This window comes from Peromyscus californicus, unplaced genomic scaffold, assembly GCF_007827085.1.
Source record: "Peromyscus californicus insignis strain IS unplaced genomic scaffold, ASM782708v3 Scaffold_15__1_contigs__length_86483966, whole genome shotgun sequence".
Classification (NCBI taxonomy): domain Eukaryota; kingdom Metazoa; phylum Chordata; class Mammalia; order Rodentia; family Cricetidae; genus Peromyscus; species Peromyscus californicus.
Window position 1 is genome coordinate 51,318,315 of NW_026294447.1, and position 20,778 is coordinate 51,339,092.

General features: G+C 44.5%; 1 protein-coding gene across 1 annotated transcript in view; it reads left to right on the forward strand.

Moving 5' to 3' along the window:
• Rin3 (Ras and Rab interactor 3) overlaps window positions 1-20,778 on the forward strand; it is a 120,536-nt gene that overhangs the window by 58,761 nt on the left and 40,997 nt on the right. The window contains 1 exon segment of the mRNA XM_052738824.1: window positions 9,307-9,379. Coding sequence (XP_052594784.1) covers window positions 9,307-9,379 — 73 coding nt within the window.

Below are 20,778 nucleotides of genomic sequence, written 5' to 3' on the forward strand. Positions count from 1 at the left end.
CATTCCTGACCTCTGACCACTAGGTGCCAGGAGCACTCTCTCCTGAGGTGCGATAACCAGAAAGAACTATCTGCACACATTGCCAACCCTGGGGTACCACTTTGCTCCCAGGTAAGAACCATGGTTTTATCTAGTGTGGTGACTCTCATGCCTTTGAAATGTGGCTGAGTTGCACTAAGATTAAGCATGAGTGCAAAGCACACCCCAGATCTTTCACACATAGTACGGAAAAGAAAACACAGAATGTCTGCTGGGTGGTGTCTTAGTAGTACGTTAAGTAGTTTTCTATGTACTTGTAAGATCCTAAAGTTGAAGTGGTGGTCTCTGGCTATTCATGGTGACTCCTTCATAACACTCAGAGCTGACCTCCCTATCAGGGTGGCACCTGGGCCACCTCCCTCCCCACTTGCCCCTTCTCTTGACATGAGTGGGCAGCCACAAGCCGCCCTTGGCTGCTTCAGTGTAGCGGGGAGAAGGGGTGGTTTTCCCAGGTTCACAGCTCCTCAGCATCCCCACACTCCCACCTGACTTCTCCCAGAAAACCTTCCATGTCCTCCTCTTTATTTAGTCTCCCCTGACACTTGGCAATTCGCAAATCTGTCCAGTGCCCCCTTCTGTGTTGGCATCCGAACCTATATATAGTTTCCAGATGAAGCCCCGGCTGCGTCGTGACAGTTTGTCCTGTGTTCCCTTTCAGATTCTGGAAGCCTCTTGTTTGCACTTGCTCAATAAGAAAGAGCAGCCTCCAAAAACAGGAGCCTTCTATTTAAACAAGAATGGCGTAATAAGGAACAGTGCGGCTGCCTCTGTGGGGCTCAGAGATGGTCTTTCACGAATGTAAACTCAGGGAGCATGTAATAACCCAAAAAAAGATCCTAGAGCTGAGACGGTGGAAAGAAACGAGGCTCGGGCCCAGTGTTCTTCACGCTTAGCCCAGGCTGAGCCTGTGGCACCTGTGATGTGGTAACACCCTGTTCTAGAGAACAAGATGTGAGCAGTCAGTGCCCGAGTCAGAGAGAGGGGTTAGCACTCTGCCCAGGAAGGCCTCCCCAGCTATGGCCTTTCAGTATCAAGGGGGAGGCTGGCCTGAAGGAGAGGCTGTGTGCTGACACCAGCCAGGGGCCAAGGACTGATTTCCAATGGGAATTCTCATGTATCCTCCCTATCCCCTACCTCCTCTGCCCATGCCACTGCTCCTGAAAAAAGTGCCTAGTGAGCTTTTTTGCGTCCCCTACCATGGCCTGACCACACCTCTGGGCCAGCTACCGAATCTTCCTGGTTTCCTGACTTTAGCAATGACCAAGGCATTTGGAAGGGATGGACCCATGTTTCAACCTCTGCCTGGCCTCTTTGTACCTGTCCCATTAGATTCCAGCTGTGGTGCCCCAGGCAAGACTCACTCTGTCCCCTTGATGCTCCAAATCCTGCCAGGGCCTGGATTGGTGGAGAATCGGAGCCTGAGGAAGATTATCACATACAAACCACCTACAGAGATGGGCTGTGCCATGAGGGTTGGGCTGGCTGTCGGAGCACAGTGAAGGGGTGCATCGATCAGCGGGACACCGGAGGCAGAGGCATCCCCAGATTATCCTTAACAGCCAGGCAAGAAAGGGTACTCTCCCTGGAACATTTTGAACAACACTCTCCCGGCTGCCTGAGCCTCTCTCTGCATTACCTCCACACCCAGGTTCTCTGGACCTTTGTGGTGCTGTTGTGTGCTTTGGGTGCTATTGAAATGGCTGCTCTCCTTCACTCAGCCTTGGTGGCGTGCACTCTGGCCTTTGCACGCTGACCCACGGGGCCTCCGTCAGTCACTGCGGCTCTGACCTGCACTCCAAACAAAAGTGAGTCTCAGGAAGGCTTTGCCTCAGTCTGTGACTAGAGGGGGCTTGACTGTGTTGCTCCGGTGCAGCCTTGACCTGTAGTGGGAACTCGCTCTCCCAACCTCGTTCCAACCCTTCCCCAGAGGAGACAGGAGTTTTTGTGGATGGGGGTGGGGGGTGAGAGGGTGGTTAGTCCTTCCCTCATCCTGACTGCTTCTATTCTGTGCTAGCAGTGAGGCTGGCAGCTCTGGCCACAAATCACTCTCTTCAGCAGGCTCAGGCCTCTCTCTCTTCTCCTGGCTCCCTGGCGAGATAACTGCACTGCAGCAGGGTCTCAGCACAAGTGAGAACCTAGACTGTGGAGCCCCAGGACTCAGAGTCATTGTTACTCCCTCCCCCACCGCACCCCACAAACCCCTGCCGTCTCTGGGAACAGGGGAAGCAGGTTTCCTAGGCCTTACAGAGTTGAGCTGAGAGGAACAGGCAGTCCTTCCTCTATGCCAGCCACAGACTGGCCAAGTGGTGCTTCCGGTGCCAGTTACAGTTACTGCCCAGCAGCTTACATACATACACACACACACACACACACACACACACACACACACACACACTCATACACACACATACACACATACACATATATACACACACATACATACACACACATACACATATATACATACTCATACACACACATACACATATACACATCATACACACACACATACACACACAGGACAACTGTGGTCCTCAAAATGGGAAAGGAACCCACTCTGCAGTATTCCTGTGAGGAAACAGTGGCTGGGAATAGGATGGTCCCTAGAAAGGGGGGGTGCTTCCCTTCACTGTGGGGAACCCTGCAGGCTTTATTCTCCCCCTAGTCCCCAGGTTCTTATCACCTTCCCTTTCTGTCCTTGGGGTCTGCCCTTTCCTGCCAAGGACTTGGCCAGTAACATAGCATCCTTTTGGGGTAAGGTGTCAAAGTTTACCAGGATTAGATGACCCAGCCCTTTCTGGGGTGACAGGGGAATGTAGAGATTAGCTCCATGGTGTCACCTAAGAACCTGGGTTAGGATACATCCTGAGCCCACCCAAAGTTTTCCCCAGCCGGGTGTGATGGGGTTTTTTCTTCTCCAAGCCTTCTAAGAGGCTGGCTCTTAGCCTCTCCTGGGGGAAGGGTGTCCAGCTTTCCTGACCCCTTTCACAGCAATTTCATCATGGGGCAGATCTGATCCATTGATTAATTGTTCAGCCCCTAAGTGTGCACAGAGAAGCCTGGCTGCATGTAGGATAAAGCAAATTAACATCTCTCCACCCGCCCAACCCAATTTTCAGTCACTCATAGAGAACAAGCAGATGGCTCCATTAATGTCTACTTCCGGGAGGAAGTTCCTGATAGATCCCCAGGCCATGGAAAGGAAAGGTCCTTGAGGCCCTTCTGTGAGCTCATGTCCGTTTTCTCACCCACTGACCCCTTGTTTCCACAGGCCAGGCTGGGGAGGGACTCTGGCCAAGCCCTTTATGTGGGCGTCACAGCTAAACATTTTAGTAAGAGCTATTGTTGACAGCACGTGGAAGTGAGATCTCCAGCCAGGGCTACACAGAGAAACCCTGTCTCAGGGGGAAAAAAAAGAAAAGAAAAGAAAAAGAAAAAAGAAAGAAGTGAAATATCTACAGTTAGTGGAACTGTCTAAATGTGGGAGGTTGAGTTTCTGTTTCCTAAGTAAATGTGTACCGCACACACAGTAATCTTTGGCAAGGTGTATCCTCTTTTGATGTTTTTGTGTATTCTCATCGAAGCTGGGATGAGGGTCCCAGCCACTCAACCTTCACTTACTAGTGACCCTTGTCACTTAGTAGTGACCCTTGTCAGAGCTGTTCCATGCTACCTTAAAGAATACAGCATAAAGGACACATTTTCATTTGTTGAATACACTTGCCCCAGCCACTGGGGATTTGTAGTGAGTAAAACCAGGCATGATCTGGGCTACCTTCCACACCATCTATGAAAAGGTGTCTGTGAGGAGAACAGTGTGGAAGAGACAGCGAGAAGACTGTGGCTTACGTGAGAATGGTGGCCCATTCAAGTCCCACAGCATCTTAACTGCCTTGGTTACTTTCCTCATAATGGTGACAAAATTCCTGACCCAAAAACAGCAGCTGAAGGAGGGGCAGGTAAATATGTATTTTGGCTCATGGACGAAATGTGAGGGTACAGTCAGCCATGTTGGGAAGGTGCCACAGGAACGGGAGGTGGCTGGTCCCTTTGTGTCTGTATTCAGGAAGCGATGAGAGACCCATGCCACTGACCAGCTCACTTTCTCCCTCTTGTTAGTTTGGGACCCCAGCCTACAGGATGGTTCTGCTCACAAGGCATGGGTCTTCCCAGCTCAGTTAAACCTCTTTGGGAACTCCCACACAAAAATGCCCAGAGTAATGTCTCCTAGGTGACTCTAAATCCTGTGACGTTGACAGCGAAGTGGACCTCGACATAAACCGTTTCAGAGGGCAGGAGAACTGACTGTTCGTGAAAGCCCGTTAGGCACACTGAGGTGCAATATGCAGTGCCAGCCGGGCCTCTCTAATCTAATGGACACATTTAAACAGCATTCTGTCTTTGTTCATTCCTGAATCTTTGGAAAGGTAAGTTAGATTTGGAGTGAATGTCTACAAAGCATAAATCTGACAAAAGGCTTGTGTCTAGACTTTATCTCTCAAAACTCATCGTCAAAAATGAATAACCGACTGGGACTGGGGCTGGAGAGATGGTTCAGCAGTTAAGAGCACTGACTGGTCTTCCTGGAGTTTGAATCACAGCATCCACATGGCAGCTCACAGCTCTCTGTAATTACAGTTCCATGTAGTGATACATTGTGTACCCTAATAAGCTTGCCTGGGGATTGGAGGACAGAGCCAGCCACTAGATTAGGCATAGAGGTCAGACAGTGGTGGCACACACCTTTAATCCCAGTACTGGGAAGCACACACACCTTTAATCCCAGGAAGTGACATGTCTGGGCAGAGAAAGGTATATAAGTTGGAGGAAAAAGGAACTAAAGCAGTTCAGCTGAGATCCTTTCAGGTGAGGATTCAGGCTTTCAGTCTGAGGAAACAGGATCGGCTGAGGAGTTGGTGAGGTGAGGTTGGTTGTGGCTTGCTCTGCTTCTCTGATCTTTCAGCTTTCACCCCAATATTAGGCTCAGGGTTTTTTATTAAAAGACCGTCTAAGATTTGAACTGTTCCAAGACATCTGATGCCCCCATCTGGCTTCCATAGGTACTACAAGTACATGGTGTACAGACACACATACATGCAGGCAAAATACCCAGACTCATAGAAATAAAGGAGGAAATCTGGCGGGGGTGGGGGTGGGGGTGCAAGACAAGGTTTCTCTGTGTAACACCCCTGAATGTCCTGGAATTCACTTTTTAGACCAGGCTGGCCTTGAACTCTCCATCTGCCTCTGCCTCCCGAGTGCTGGGATCAAAAGTGTGTGCTACCATGCCTGGCTCAAGGGGGAAAAGTTTTAAATGGATAACCCATTTGAAAACAGGCAAAGGATCTAAACAGATGTTTTTGTAAGAAAACAAAGTATTCAGCCATGCACAGTCAATAAACATAGAACAGTGCTCAGCCTCACCAATCTTTAGGGAAATGCAAATCAAAACTACAGGATCCACGTTAGGCCCACTGGGATGGCTGCAGTCAAAACGTCAGACAGCAAGTATTGACAAGGATATGGAGAAACTGGAGCTGCCATACATGACTGATGGGAATGCAAAAGTGATGTCACTGTGGAAAATCGTTTGGTAGTTTCTTAAGCATTCAGAATTACCATCTGACTGAGGGATTCTGCCTCTTGTATGCAACCAAGAGTCCAAGAATGTGTCCATGCAGGCTTGTACATGAAGATATTCACGGGGCACTCTTTATATGCTGGAGGGACTATGCCAACACCATGCCAAGTACTGGAGGTACTGTGCCAAGCACCATGCCAGGTGCTGGAGGTACTGTGCCAAGCACCATGCCAGGTGCTGGAAGTACTATGGAAAGGAAGAGAGCCGTATATCGTCTCTGCCTTTTGCAGGGCATGCGTCTACAGGGTGGCAAAGTGGAATTTCTTTTTTAAAACAATACCTAATAGCTTTCAGGTCTCTTATGGCTGTTCCATTCTAACACTGATATTGTAAAAGCCTAGGAGCCAGGTTGGTCCATCTCTACCTGTCCCCAGTCCAACCTTGGTGGAGAGTGCTAAGGTGACAGGCTTCCTTCTGAGAGGCAGATTCTGATTGCTGTCACCTGTGGCCACCTCAGGACAGCCTGGCTCCCACTGGCTGGCGCTAGAGCCCGGCTACATGAGGTCAGCTCTCTGGAGTAGTCTTTACTATGGCTCTTAATGAGGGGCCCTGGAGAGGAGAAACACTGTGACAGTCCAGCATGACTGGCTGGCCTGCTGTCTTTGTCAGGAGGGACAGGCTGGCAGGCTCTGTGTGCCACAGGAAATTGCCAGGTGCAGAAGTGGGTGCTGGATGTCCCCAAGGCTGTGTAAAGGCAATGTGAAGTGTAAGGTGGCATGGCCTCTTGGCAGTGCTGGGGTCTAGGCACTTGTCAGCTTTGGGCAGCTTCTGAGGAAATACTGGAAACTAATCTTTAGGGGACACCTCTGCCAAACCCCTGCTTATAGAAGCCATTCTTGGGGCTGGAGAGATGGCTCGGTGGTTAAGAACACTGGCTGCTCTTCCAGAGGACCAAGGTTCAATTCTCAGCACCTACACAACAGCCCACAACTGTCTCTAACTCCAGTTTCAGGGAATCTGATGCCTTCTTCTGGCCTCCACAGGCACCAGGCATGCATGTGGTGCACAGACATTCTTGCAGGCAAAGCATTGATACATATAAAAATAAAACAATAAGAAATTTTTCGAAGAAGACATACTTGCTCTTTATAAAAATCCCACAAAACAATTCAGGAAGGAAAGCTGAGTCCACTCTGTAGTGAATCTTCCTCATTTTTTTTTAAGTAATGGCTTTTATTTCAATTTTATGCAGATGTGTTTATTTACTGTGCTTGGTATCATATGATTGGTCCATTTAAAGTATATAATTCAGTGGCGTTAGTATATTCAGAGTTGGGAAATCATCACCACCATTTAAGAATATTTCACCACATCTAGAAGAAACCTCATGTTGCCTAACAGTGTGAACACACACAGTGCCACTGAACTCTGCTAAATAGGCTGTCCATAGTTTAGCACAGAAACCCTCATCCCAACCTCCCCTACTCCCTACCACCCCACCATTCTACCCCCACCCCGGCTTACACACACCATCCTAAGCAACCACACGTCTCCTTTCTAGATAGGGTATGCTCTGGCTTTCCACACCAGAAGGCCCATTCTACCCTGTGGTTTGTGGGCCCTGGCTATGTGCCTGCCTCAGTGGTATGCTGGGCACATGGGCAGGAAAGCAAGACCTTCCCGATCTCTGCTGGCCCCCAGCCTATGGTACCCGCCGAGCATCTCACTGATTCTACCTGTGTGTGGCCCTGCAGAGGGAAGGATAAAAAAAGAGGAAAAAGGTTAGGGACAGAGAGGAGATTGAAGACTGAGAGCTCTGGAGGGTGGAAAGGCAGAGACAGGAGAGAGGAATGAGGAATGCATTATGGAAATGAGGAGAGAAAGGGTACAGCCTTGACATACGGCTTCTGCGCAGAAGCTACACGTGCAGACAGGTGTGGCCGTGGAATCCTCCCACTGCCAACAGCCTCTCTGATTATCTTACTGGCTGAAACTACCATTTGGGATCATTACTGTTTGTTGTCTTGACATGCCATGCGCTATCAGGAGCAGCTCCCGAGAATTTCTTTATTTCATGCTTAAGAGGTGGTATGGTCTTTCCTTTCTGCTGCAACAAAGGACACACATTGGATGACTTTCAGTAACAAAAAATTACTCACTTATCATTCTGGGGGCCAGAGACCTTAAACGAAGGTGTGGATGGGCTTGACATATTTCGAAGCCTCAGACCCAAGTGTGTTCCTGGTCTCCCAGCTCCAGGCTCTGCCTCTGTCTTCCACGGTCATCGCTTCTCTGTGCCTTGGTGTCCTGTATCTTCAGTAGGCCATCTTATAAAAGGGGACACCAAACATGGCAATGATTTCCAAACAAGGTCACATGTCATGTTCTAAGATTCAGGACTTCAATACGCCTTTGGGGGGGGGGGGGGGACTGGGAGGTACAGTTCAGTCCTCAACAAATGGGTACACTTATAATGCTGGTTCACAGTTGTAGAAACTGAGGGCACAGAGAGGCTATTCATCAACCTGATAGAGATTTGATGCCCCGATGCACATACAAGCCCCTAGGCAGGTACAGTACCAAGTAAAGGTCCTGGGGTAAAAGATGGTTCATCTCATACTAACTTCATGCTCCGAAACTCCAGAAGATTGTGAGGTTCTGTCCAGACAGGCTCCCTCAGGTCCAGGGTGCCCCTTTGGGTCTCAAGGGAGAAAGACCATGAGCATACGTTGGAAGTTCTAAGACCATGGACAAGATAGTCTCAAGATTCCCAGATGGAGCCACAGGGCACATTCCCAGAGGGCAGAAATGCCAAGGACGGTTTTTTTTTTTCTTTATAAATTTTTATATCTAACCAAACAAGAAGCTCTTGTCTGTCATAAATCGATAAATATGAATTTTTTTAAAAATCACATGAGCTGTTGAGAACAGTGCTCAGGTTACAGGGAGAGGGGGGAAGCAATTGAAATATGTATATTTGTGGATCTGTGTCACTCTCTGCCCTGTGGGAAACTGGCCCAGGCCTTGCAAACCACATAGCAGGCTTGTATCACCTAAATGATTGTGCATTTAGGGTTGGAAGGGCTGTTCCCTTGGAAGGTGGGGGAAACTGAGGCATTGAGAGGGAAAGGGATGCCTGCAGAGCCTGGTTTTCAGTTGCAGGGTCAAAGCTAGGCCTGGAAGCCCAGCTGAACCATCTCCTTCTCCTGTATCACACGGAAAAGATACCAGAACTCAGTTCACATATTGTTCAGCACCACCAAGGCCCAGGAAAGGCCAGTGTGGACTCCTGAGTTTAGGGAGCAAAAGTTGGCGGAGGTTTGGGCGCGGGCCTGAGACTTAGGCATCATGAAAGCCAGTGTCTACTGAGATTGCATCAGCAACTCCTTCTACTTTTACAATCTGGAATCCTGTTCACCAGAAAGGAAGAAAAAAAAAAAAAGATGACTCTGTATTAGTTGATATCAGCCGCAGTAATTGGTAATCCTTGAGCTCTCAACACTGACACCTTGAGCTCCCGTTTCTCACTGCAGTTGGCCCCTGATACATATAGGGGTCCTTTGGGAGGCACCAGGACCCACCGAGAACGTGGCAGACGTGTACCACCTTCCAGATCTAGGAGAGCAGCCAGCCCCTCGCCCTGTCGTTAGAGGACACTTACAAGAGCCTTTCTTGTGTCTCCCCAGTATTGTACCTGGAAGGCTCAGTTCTTGTGTTTGAGGACATCTTCAGACTCATCGCTTTCTACTGTGTCAGTAGGTGAGTAACCTGGCCCGAGAGCAGGTTGTGGGGGAGGCTTCCCTTCCTGTCTTAACAGAAGTCCATTTGTTGCAATACACCCATCTGGTTGCAACAGACCTCTCTGCAACCTTGGGTGTGTTTGTGGGGTGGGGGAGGAAAGAGTAAAGAGGGAGGGGATGCAGTGAGAGGGGACAGTCCCTTGTCTTTGCTCTGGTAACTACAAGAAGAAAGATCAGCTCTGATGTTTCCTGGACTCTTCTGGTAAGGACTTCTCTGCCAGCCACCTGCCCATCTGGCTCTTGCTAGTGTTACCAGCGCCAGGGACAGCTTGGGACCCTTGAGACCAGCTGGTGCTAGGGAGTACAGAAGGAACTTCCTCTACTGACAGCAAGAAGAGCCGATGCCCCTTGGTGGGTGGGAGCCTGGGATTGTTCAGCTGGGCAGACCACCGTAAGTTCCGCTCCATTCACTCAGAACTGGTTTCCGATCAGCAAGAATTTAAAAATACATTTGGTGCCATAACCCATCAGCCGAAGCTGCAGGGCCTGCACAAGGGCTGATCAGATGTTTGGTAAGATGTGTTGGGGTCTTTAACCCCAGGCTACCTCTGCTGAAGCACATGCTCCACTAATAACACCTCCGGCCCACCCTCCCACCCTTCAGCCCAGCAGAGCAACACTGATAATTACAGCTGACGCTGACCCCTCCTGCTGCCTAGAGAGGGCTCCCTCCAGCACTCAGTGGGGCCCTGAGAGATTTTTCATACCCACCAATTTCTTTGTTTTGTTTTGTTTCTAAATAGGCTTTCTCTCTATGTAGCCCTGGCTGTCCTGGAACTTACTCAGGCTGACCTCAAACTCACAGAGATCTGCCTGCCTCTGCCTCTGGAGTGCTGGGATTAAAGGCGTGTGCCACCACTGCCCAGCCCTACCCACTACCTTTTAAAGAATTTTTTAATGTGTCTTAATATTTGCCTACATGTATGTATGTGTACCATGTACACACAGTGCCCAAGAAGGCCAGAAGACAGCATCAGATCCCCCGAGACTTGAGTTACAGACAATTGTAAGTCACTATGTGAGTACTGGGAATCGAACCCAAATCCTCTATAAGGGCAGCAAGTGCTTGTAACCACTGAGCCATTTCTCCATATCCTTCCACACTGTCTTTTAAAACCTTGCCAACAACTCCACAAGGGTTGTTCCCATTGCACAGATGAGAAAATGGAGACTGGTAAAACGGCAGAGCCAAGTTTAATCTAGAGAAAGCTCTGCCACTGGCGCACCCTGAAGTAATTCTATACACCAGCTTGGCCCACTGACTCACAAGGAATAATGGCAGAGGCCCTGGACATTTATGCTTTACAACACATCTGACTGTGGGAAGATGGGCCCTTTTGAGTTTAGTTAGTTAAAGGAGCTCTGTCCAGTGTTTGGCATGTGCCAGGTACAATGAATAAATGGATGGAAAGATGGATGGATAGAAGGATAGAAGAATGGATGGATAGAAGGATAGAAGAATGGATGATGGATGGGTGGATGGATGGATGGATGGATGGATGGATGGTCCAGATATTAAGCTGGATATTTAACACCTCAGAGCCTCCATTTCCTCTTTTATAAAAGGGAGTGCTCATATCAATTGCTTTGATGCTAGAGGAAGGGTGAGTTGATGTCCATGAAAGAGAGAGAGTACTCTGCCTGGAACCCCATAGACTCTCTCATTCCATCTCTGCCATTTGGACTCTAGGAGAGTTTTCTGGGCAACAGCTTGGTGCCCAGGGAGATCAGGAGCCATGGTCACCAAGCTCACCCATGTCGCTTCCCAACCTCTCTTCCTCTGGCTGCTGCTACTTCTCCACCATCCAGCAAAGCAGATACCTGTTCTCCTGTCTTCACACTCCAGGGATCTCGGAAGGAGATCATGGGACAGAGATGGCCTGCCCATGTTCTGGGGGAGGTGTGTCAGGAACAAGGCCTGAATGCTAAGCACCTTAAGAGCCAGGCCTGGAGTCAGAAGCCTATCACCTTGCAGCTGTGTGACTCCACGTCCGTCATTCGGGCACCCTTGCCTCTCTGTCAGGGGACATTAAGAGTTAGGTATGAGAGTCTCTGACTTTGAGATTCTAAGATCCCACCTGCAGACTCCTTCAGAAACAAACCCTGGAGGCAGCTGAAAATATACCGGAGATGCTTCGTATAGCTCTGTGCCCCTCCAGGGGATGTGCTGGCGAGTATTTGTCCAGTCTAGACTATGTTAGAGCTGTATCCCCATCACCACACTAAACCCAAGCCCAGCCCTGAGCAAGCCCACTGGATTCCTTCTTCACAAAGTATGCTTCTCATCGGGCACCTGAGGTCCCTGTGAGCGGGCAACTGCTCATAGAGACATTCCCAGGATAACACACACTAGCCCTCGAGGTCAGTACACAGTGAAGACTTCACCACAGCTGAAATCTCAACCTTCTCACCCCTAATCTGTGCCTGACAGATTAGGAGCTCCCTCTCAGACATTTGTGAGGGTCACAGGTGCCAAGGCCTTCAGAAACAACCCCCTCTCTGGATGCCCCAGTTCTTGCAAAAAGCTTCTCAGTTTTGACAGTGCCCCGGAGCTCGGTGATGAGTGTGCAGAACTGGAAACGTGACTGCTGCCTGAGTGTCTGTGTGCTCAGCGCGTCCTACTCCTCTCTTTTTAGCCCCTAACGTGGCCATGCATCACAAGGCTAGTAGTGCCTGTCCCCACTGCGCTGAAGATTTCTGTTTGGGCCTTAGCAGAGTAGCAGGTATGGAGTGGCACTCATAAATCCATTCTATGTGTTCTTAGTGATGTTAGGGATGAGGAGACTGGGGCGGGGGTGTGACTGACCTCAAGGGGCACAGCCAGGTTCTGAAGGCAGATGTGAGCCCTGGCGTGGTACCAGGCTTATAGAGGAAATGATATATCTGTTGCTTCCCTTCAGTCTATCCCCTCTGCATATGGAGCTGGGAGGCCCTCCCTCCTCATGAAGAAGATGTGGGAGCCTGCCCAGGATGGCAGGGAGAAAATTCAAGGCAGAGGAAACAGGATAGGCAAAGGGCCCAGCCACAGGTAGAGCCAGACGGTGGTGGCCCATGCCTTTAATCCCAGCACTCAGGAGGCAGAAGCAGGCAGATCTCTTGAGTTCAAGGTCCTCATCTACAGAGTGAGTTCCAGGACAGCCAAGGCTGCATAGAGAAACCCTGTCTTGAAAAACACAAATACATACATACATACATACATACATACATACATACATACATACATACATACATAGGAAAGAAAGCCAGAGGTAGCCTCAGGAATGGCTCCATGGAGAGACCAGGGCAGAGCCATGCCTTGAGTTGCAGGGGCTTCCTTTCACAGCTGCTATGAGCCATGCTGTCTTCCATAGTTAGACAGCCCCAAACAGAGCAATATGGCTGCAGCAGGAAGTGGGGTTGAAGAAAGAGAAGAGGCAAGAACAGCCAGGGGCTGCTGAAGTCATCTGGAGCCATGAAGAGATGTCACCCAAAAGGGAGGGGGCAGCCACTGAAGAAAAGAGGTATGGTTGCGGAGATGGGAGACACGGGGGTGTAGATGTATCCAACCTTCCCATCAAACAATAAACACAGAACCAATGCAAAGAAGAAAGCCAAGAGGTCAGAGCTAAGAGCCAAAACCTTACCCTTCCTCCTGCAGTGGTCCTACCTCTCCGAACCAGAGCTACCCCTGTGTTAAAGTCTTTATATAGAGTTCCTGTCCTGCCTTCTCATTGGTTGTAAACCCAACCACATGACCGCCTCCTCACAGCCTGTCTGTATAGGCCTCCAGGTTTTCCATGATTGGTATTAAGATTAAAGGCATGTGTATCCAATAATGGCTGTATCCCTGAACACACAGAGACTTACCCAGCTCTGCCTACTAAGTGCTGGAATTACAAGCGTACGCTACCACTGCCCTGCTTTCCTATGGCTTGCTAATAGCTCTGACCCCCGGGCAACTTTATTTATTAACATACAAATAACATTTTAATATAAATAAAATATCACCATATTTCCCCTTTTCTATTTTAATAAAAAGGAAAAAAAGAAAAAGCTTATAACTAATATAAGAAAAACTATATACAAAAGGATAATAACTATATACAATATATACAAGTAATAAATACCTAAACAATGTCTAGTCCATTTGTATTTGACAAATTCAGAGAAAATAATTTCATTATCTATCCTATTTTGGTAAGTCCAAAATGTATCCTAATTAATCTTCAACTATAACTAACTAACCTTCAACTATAACTAACTAATCTTCAACTCCCTCAGAGACCCAAGAAGGAAATAATATTAACTAACAAAAATAAAAACAGGAAGTGCACATAAGCAACCTCCAAAAAATTTGTGAGTTGACAGAAACAGACAGCTGTCTGGACAGTCACCTGAGGTTTCTCCGAAGTGCTGGGGCATCATCTTCAGCCTATAGGCCCAGCATATCCGACAGACTCATTTGTGAAGCAGGATGTACACAAGGTCAACAGTTCAACCTCACATTGAGTGAGAGTAGTCCATGTACCAGAAACACCTGAATTCCACCAGTGTCATGTCATGATTCAGGATTTCAAATTCTGGAAATTGCTGATGGTTTTCCAACTCAGCTGTCCATTCTTCCTGGCTGTGTATATATGGCTTCATCTCAGCATCCCATTCTTCTCCATATCCCTCCATCAAATGCCAGTCTACTATTGAGAGGCGTGAGCTTAGTTACTCTTCAAGAATAACTGTTTCAGCTGCTGTTCCATTGCACATCAGAGGCCATCGGCCCACTGCCTGTTCAGCTGCCTTCGAAGAAAAGGGCACTGTACCTTTTTCGAATTGCGAAGGCCACTTCAGGGATGGTGCCATATTGTCCTGGCCTCTGAAGATGCCTTTTGATAAAGCCATAACCACACTTGTTTTGGCAAGAATCAGTAATCCTTTGTTTTATGTCCTGTTTGTCCATTTTGTCCTGTTGATTCGAGGATACTTTGTTGTCCAGTGGCTAACTTTTGCCACAATGAAAGTTAACTCCATATGCAGTTTCTTCAATGCCCATATTTTCTCTGAAGTAGATTGGTACTGCCAGGAGTTGACATGTCTCATAGTCATAACAAAAAAGAAAAATTTTCTAAGTTATTAAAACATTTTAAATGCCATATTCTGTAGATCTCTGAAGGGTTTGAAGATAACCTGTCTATCTAAAATATATCTACTCAATCTTGAAAACATACCTAATATAACTACAAGTTCTATTATAATATCTAACTACTAACTTTCATTTCTTTATATCCTAATAGTTGGTAATAACATTCAAGGATCAGAAAATTGCATTACATTGTTAGATGAACGGTACAATTAGAAAAATATATATAACATTTTCTAACAATATCAATTTCAATATATATAATTTGTATACAATATAAAACAATCCAATCCAATGTAAAGTATTTACATTTTTCTTTTCTTTCTTTCTTTTTTTTTTTTTTAATAAGAACCTTAAATCTAATCTCCTTTGCTTAGCCTTTTTCCTAACCCTTGACAACAACTTGTAACCAACCCCCCTAATCAATGAAAATTATCCCAGACCCAAAACCCATTAAAAGACCAAAAAAACCAACCGCCCCACACCACCTCTTTGGGAATGTGGGCGTCGTATTCTTGAAATTGCTTCCTGCTGGGTATGGGCGAAGGTATCTTTATCCTGAAAGAAAAATTTTAGGTTAATTGTCAAATTCTGGGAAAGGTAAATATATCCTTCGTTATCCAGTCTGTGTATAATGCCAAAATTCAGGGTTTATCTCAAATCCTTATTCAAGTAGTCTTTGAGACTGGATCATCTCAGCTAGCTCTTCTTAAAATTGCTCTGAGCACTTTGTAGTTCAAAGCTGATCTGTAGATGATGTTTGTCAGCTTAGTGATGTTATTATTGTCCACGTGGAATTGTTGTTGTTGTGGGGCCCCATCTTCTTCCTGGAGACTTCAGTTGATGTTAGGCCTAACTGTGATTTCCTGCAAAAAACTGATAAGAGACTCGAACACAAAGACTATATATGCGACTTTTTAGAATTAGTTAGTACTCTATATGACCATTTATATCTTAACAAAGTTTAAAATGTATATATATCTATATATATTGATCTTGTAAATTTTGATATAAAATTCATACTTTAAGAAAAGTTTAAAGAATCAGAATAGAATCAAAGAGTTGAGATTCGTAATAGAATAGTCCCTTAATTAATTTGGCTTTTCTCCTGTCCCATAGCAGAAGATGGCTCTTTTCCTCTGTCATGATACAGGGAGTTTGCATTTTCCTTTTAACAACATGCTTGAGTTTAAAGAAGGAGAGAGCCATTCTCCAACTCCAAAGTCAGCTTTAAATTTTAATTGAACTGGGACTATTAGAAGTTAAATAGTGTTAAATCTTTAAAGAAAAGCAGAAACAAACATTTAGGAAGACATAAAATTTTTTTAGATAACATACCCATACGCCATTTCACTCTGTTTCTTAGGATAGATGATTTGTTCCTTTTCTTCAGTTGTCTCATTTGTCCAGTGTTCTTCAAATTCGTTAACCTTCATTCTCCTAAAAGACAAAAACAAAAACCTTTCCCCAAGGTTTTTTGGGGATGTTCCTTTTTGACAAGTTATTTGATTAAATGAAAAGGCATGTGTTACTGGTGTAAGTTAGTTTAAATTGGATGTTTACGATAGTTGATGAACTATCACCTCCTCTAATTAAGAGGTCTCTCTTGTTCAAATCGAACCTTTATCAATTTTGATGGTACCCACAGCTTATCTTCTCCTGTAGAAATAAAAGCAAAACCTCGTCCCCAACGTAACACATACCCTGGTTTCCATTCTGAGGTCAGCACATCCTTAAAGTATATAGGTTGATTTAATTCTGTAGTTTTTTCTATTATCCAATGTCTCTCTGCAGCTGTTGTTCCTTTCTCATTGGCATTGAGAAAATTCAAAGTTAATAGAGCATTATGTAGTCTATTTCTGGGGGTTTTTGTTACTCCTTTTTGTTTATTTAGCATATCCTTTAGAGTTCTGTTTGATCTTTCTATAACTGCTTGACCTGTAGGATTATGTGGTATACCTGTAACATGGTTTATATTATAATAAGCAAAAAACTGTTTCATTTTAACAGAGACATATGATGGAGCATTATCAGTTTTGATTTGTGCAGGTATACCCATAATGGCCATAACTTCTAGCAAATGAGTGATTACAGAATCAGCTTTTTCAGAACTCAAAGCAGTTGCCCATTGAAATCCTGAATAAGTATCGATAGTGTGGTGTACATATTTCAGTTTTCCAAATTCTGCAAAGTGAAACACGTCCATCTGCCAGATTTCATTCCTCTGAGTACCCTTTGGGTTACATCCTGCTGGTAATGGTGTTTGATTGTAGAAGGAACAAGTAGGACATTTCTTTACTATTTCTTTGGCTTGTTGCCAGGTTATGGAAAAATCCTTTTTTAAACCTTTACTATTTACATGATGTTTTTTATGAAATTCTGAGGCCTCCAGCACATTTCCTATCAATAATTTATCAATCTCATCATTGCCTTGTGCTAGAGGGCCTGGCAGACCAGTATGGGATCGGATGTGAGTATATATAAAGGATGACTCCGTTTTCTGATTGTATCTTGTAATTGAATAAATAATGAAGTTAATTCTGAAGCATCGTGGATAAATTCTGCAGTCTCAATATGTAATACTACTCTTTCAGCATACTGAGAGTCAGTTACTATATTGAGAGGTTCTGAAAAATCCATTAATACCAACAGAATAGCATACAATTCTGATTTTTGAACTGAATTATAAGGACTTTGAACCACTTTACTTAAATTTTCTGATTTGTAACCTGCCTTTCCTTGTTTGTTGGCATCTGTATAAAATGTACGAACTCCAGATATGGGTTTTTTCCTCACAATTTGAGGCAAGATCCAATCAGCTCTCTTTATAAGATCAATTCTATTGCTTTTGGGATATTTGCTGTTAATTTCTCCCAAAAAATTACTACAAGCTTTTTGCCAAGCTTCATTTTCTATCCATAATTTTTCAATGTCCTCCTTAGTTAAAGGTACGACAATTTCTGCTGGGTCTATTCCTGCTAATTGACGAAGTCTCAATTTTCCTTTCCAAATCAAGTCAGAGATTTTTTCCACATAAGTTTTTAATTTTTTATTTGGTTTATTTGGTAAAAATATCCATTCCAATATAATATCTTCCCTTTGCATTAATATTCCTGTTGGGGAATGCCTAGAAGGTAAAATAACCAAAATGCAATCCAGCTTTGGATCAATACGATCTACGTGCCCTTCATGTACTTTCTTTTCTACCAAGGCCAATTCTTTCTCAGCTTCAGGTGATAATTCTCTTGGACTATTTAAGTCCTTATCACCTTCTAAGGTTTTAAACAAATTATTCAGTTCATCATTTTTTACCCCAACAATAGTTCTTAGATGAGAAATGTCTCCAAATAATCTTTGAAAGTCATTAAGAGTCTGTAGTCGATCTCTCCTAATTTGCACTTTTTGAGGTCTAATTTTTTGAAGTTCTATTTTATATCCTAAATAATTAATAGAATCTCCTCTTTGTACCTTTTCTAAAGCAATTTGTAATCCCCAGCAAGGCAAAATTTTCTTTAGTTTTTCAAACATTCTTTCTAAAGTATCTGCATTTGAATCAGCTAATAAAATGTCATCCATATAATGATAAATTATAGATTTAGGAAATTTTTTACGTACCACTTCTAATGGCTGTTTTACAAAATATTGGCACAAAGTTGGGCTATTCAACATTCCCTGTGGGAGAACCCTCCATTGAAATCTTTTAACCGGTTGAGAATTATTATAAGTAGGCACTGTGAAAGCAAATCTTTCTCTGTCTTTTTCTTGTAAGGGTATTGAAAAGAAACAGTCTTTTAAATCAATAACTATGAGAGGCCAGCCTTTTGGTAACAGAGTAGGTAAAGGAATTCCAGATTGTAAAGAGCCCATTGGCTGAATTACTTTGTTAATTGCTCTAAGGTCTGTTACCATTCTCCATTTACCAGATTTTTTTTTAATAACAAATACAGGAGAATTCCAAGGGCTGGTTGATTCTTCAATATGATGAGCATTTAACTGTTCTTCCACCAGCTCTTGTAAAGCCTGGAGTTTCTCTGTTGTTAAAGGCCATTGCTGAACCCATACAGGCTTGTCTGTTGACCATTTTAAAGGTAGAGCTGTTAATGTTTTTGGAAGATTATCAGTTGTTGTGCCCTGTTCTTGTATGACATGGATGGCTGGTGAGTACTCATTAGAATAATATCTTTTAATATTTCTCTCAGAAACATGTACTAATTTATGATTTGTTTCTGAGATTGGAGGGATATTAATCTGAGTATTCCACTGTTGTAACAAGTCTCGACCCCACAGGTTCATAGCTATGTTAGCCATATATGGTTTTAATTTTCCTTTCTGTCCTTCTGGACCTATACATTCAAGCCATCTTACACTTTGTTTCACTCTAGATAATGTCCCAATTCCTAAGAGTTGAATGTTTACCTCCTGAAGAGGCCAAGTTGGATGCCAAAATTCTGGTGCAATTATGGTAATGTCAGCACCTGTGTCTACCAGACCAGACAACAAAACACCATTTATTTTTATTGTTAGTTTTGGTCTTTGTTCATTAATAGAAGTTTGCCAAAAAATTTTCTTTATATTTTTTCCTGTATTTCCTATTTTCTCTGTTTCATCATCTCGACTAACATGATTTATTCCAATAGACATTTGGTTATTTAGTTGCTTTGAGTAGGGGTTTCCTCTACAACTGCAGGAAAGGTTTGAACTGGATTTACTGTGGGGGCCTGCCTGAGGCCCCTCTGGGAGTTTCCCGAAGCTCGAGGCAGAGGGTTACCCTGTCTGTCCCTTGTTGATCTACATTCGTTGGTCCAGTGTTTTCCCTTACCACACCTTCTGCATACTCCAGAAGGAAGGGGCATTCTGTTGCCAGTGTTCCTTGAATAAACATTATTTCTAGGAATGACCTGTTTACAATCCCTTTTCAAATGTCCTTGCTTTCCACATCCAAAACATCTAACATTGCTCAAACCTTTTGAAATTGCTTTTCCTACCCACATATCATCATGGTCATAAGCCTCTACATTAACTGTATCTCTAATCCAATCTTCCAAAGGTGCAGATCTTGCCTTTAACGGCCTAATTATTCTTTTGCACGCTGCATTTGCATTCTCAAAGGCTAAAGATTCAATTATTATCTGACTAGCCTGTGAATTCGGGACCATTTTTTGTACTGCTGAAGTCAATCTTTGTAAGAAGTCTGTGAAAGATTCTTTGGGGCCCTGTATAACCTTTGTAAATGACTCAGTTTTTTTTCCTGGTTCTTCAACTCTGTCCCATGCATTCAAAGCTGCCGTTTTACATAGAAGTAGGGTTTGGACATCATATGAACATTGTGTTTGTACTGAAGCATATTGGCCTTCGCCAATAAGCTGATCCTGGCAGACTTGTATTCCGCTATCCCTCCATTGTCTTTCTATATTTTTAGCCTCATTACTGAACCACATTTTCCACTGGAGATTTTGTCCGGGTTCAAGAACAGCCTGTGCCAATTCCCGCCAGTCCTTTGGTATAATCCTATTACAAGTTGACCAGGTGTTTAACATTTGCTTTACATATGGGGAGTGCATGCCATAAGATGCTATTGCCTCCTTAAATCTTCGTAAGTCTAACATTTCAACTGGAACCCAAGTATTTTGTTCATTCTCTTCATCAGGTAGCTGCTGTACGGCTACTGGATAAATTAAGGGTGATTGTGTGAAAACTGGCTTTCTTTCTGTAACCTTACGATCCAATTTTGAAACAACTTCACTATTTATTTCTTCTGTCTGAATTTGAATTTCTCTATAATTCATTTTTACCGGTTTAACAAGTTTTTCTAAGACTGTTATCCTGGCACTTAAGTTGACGATCTTTTTAAATAGTAAAATGAGGATAAGAAAAGTAATAAACTGAATAATTCGATCAATATTAATCTTTTCATATAGTTGTTCCATTGTCAGAGTGCCTAAAATTTCAAACAAAGCCCAATTTTCTTCCAATGTACACATAAAGCCCATTTTTTTTTTTAATGTAGAAAAAAATTCTCTTTTAAATAGATATGTTAATTGACTTACCAAGTCTGGGTAGAACAGTAGAATTCCAGGGAATTTCACAGCCACCTGGTGTTCGAGGTGTGAATCCAGCGAGAGAGAGAGAGAGAGAGAGAGAGAGAGAGAGAGAGAGAGAGAGAGAAAGTGTAGCCGCTTGAGCCGAGTCAAGCCTTGGCTTTACAGGCAGGGGCCCTGTTCAGCGGGGCAGGTCTGAGTTGTTTG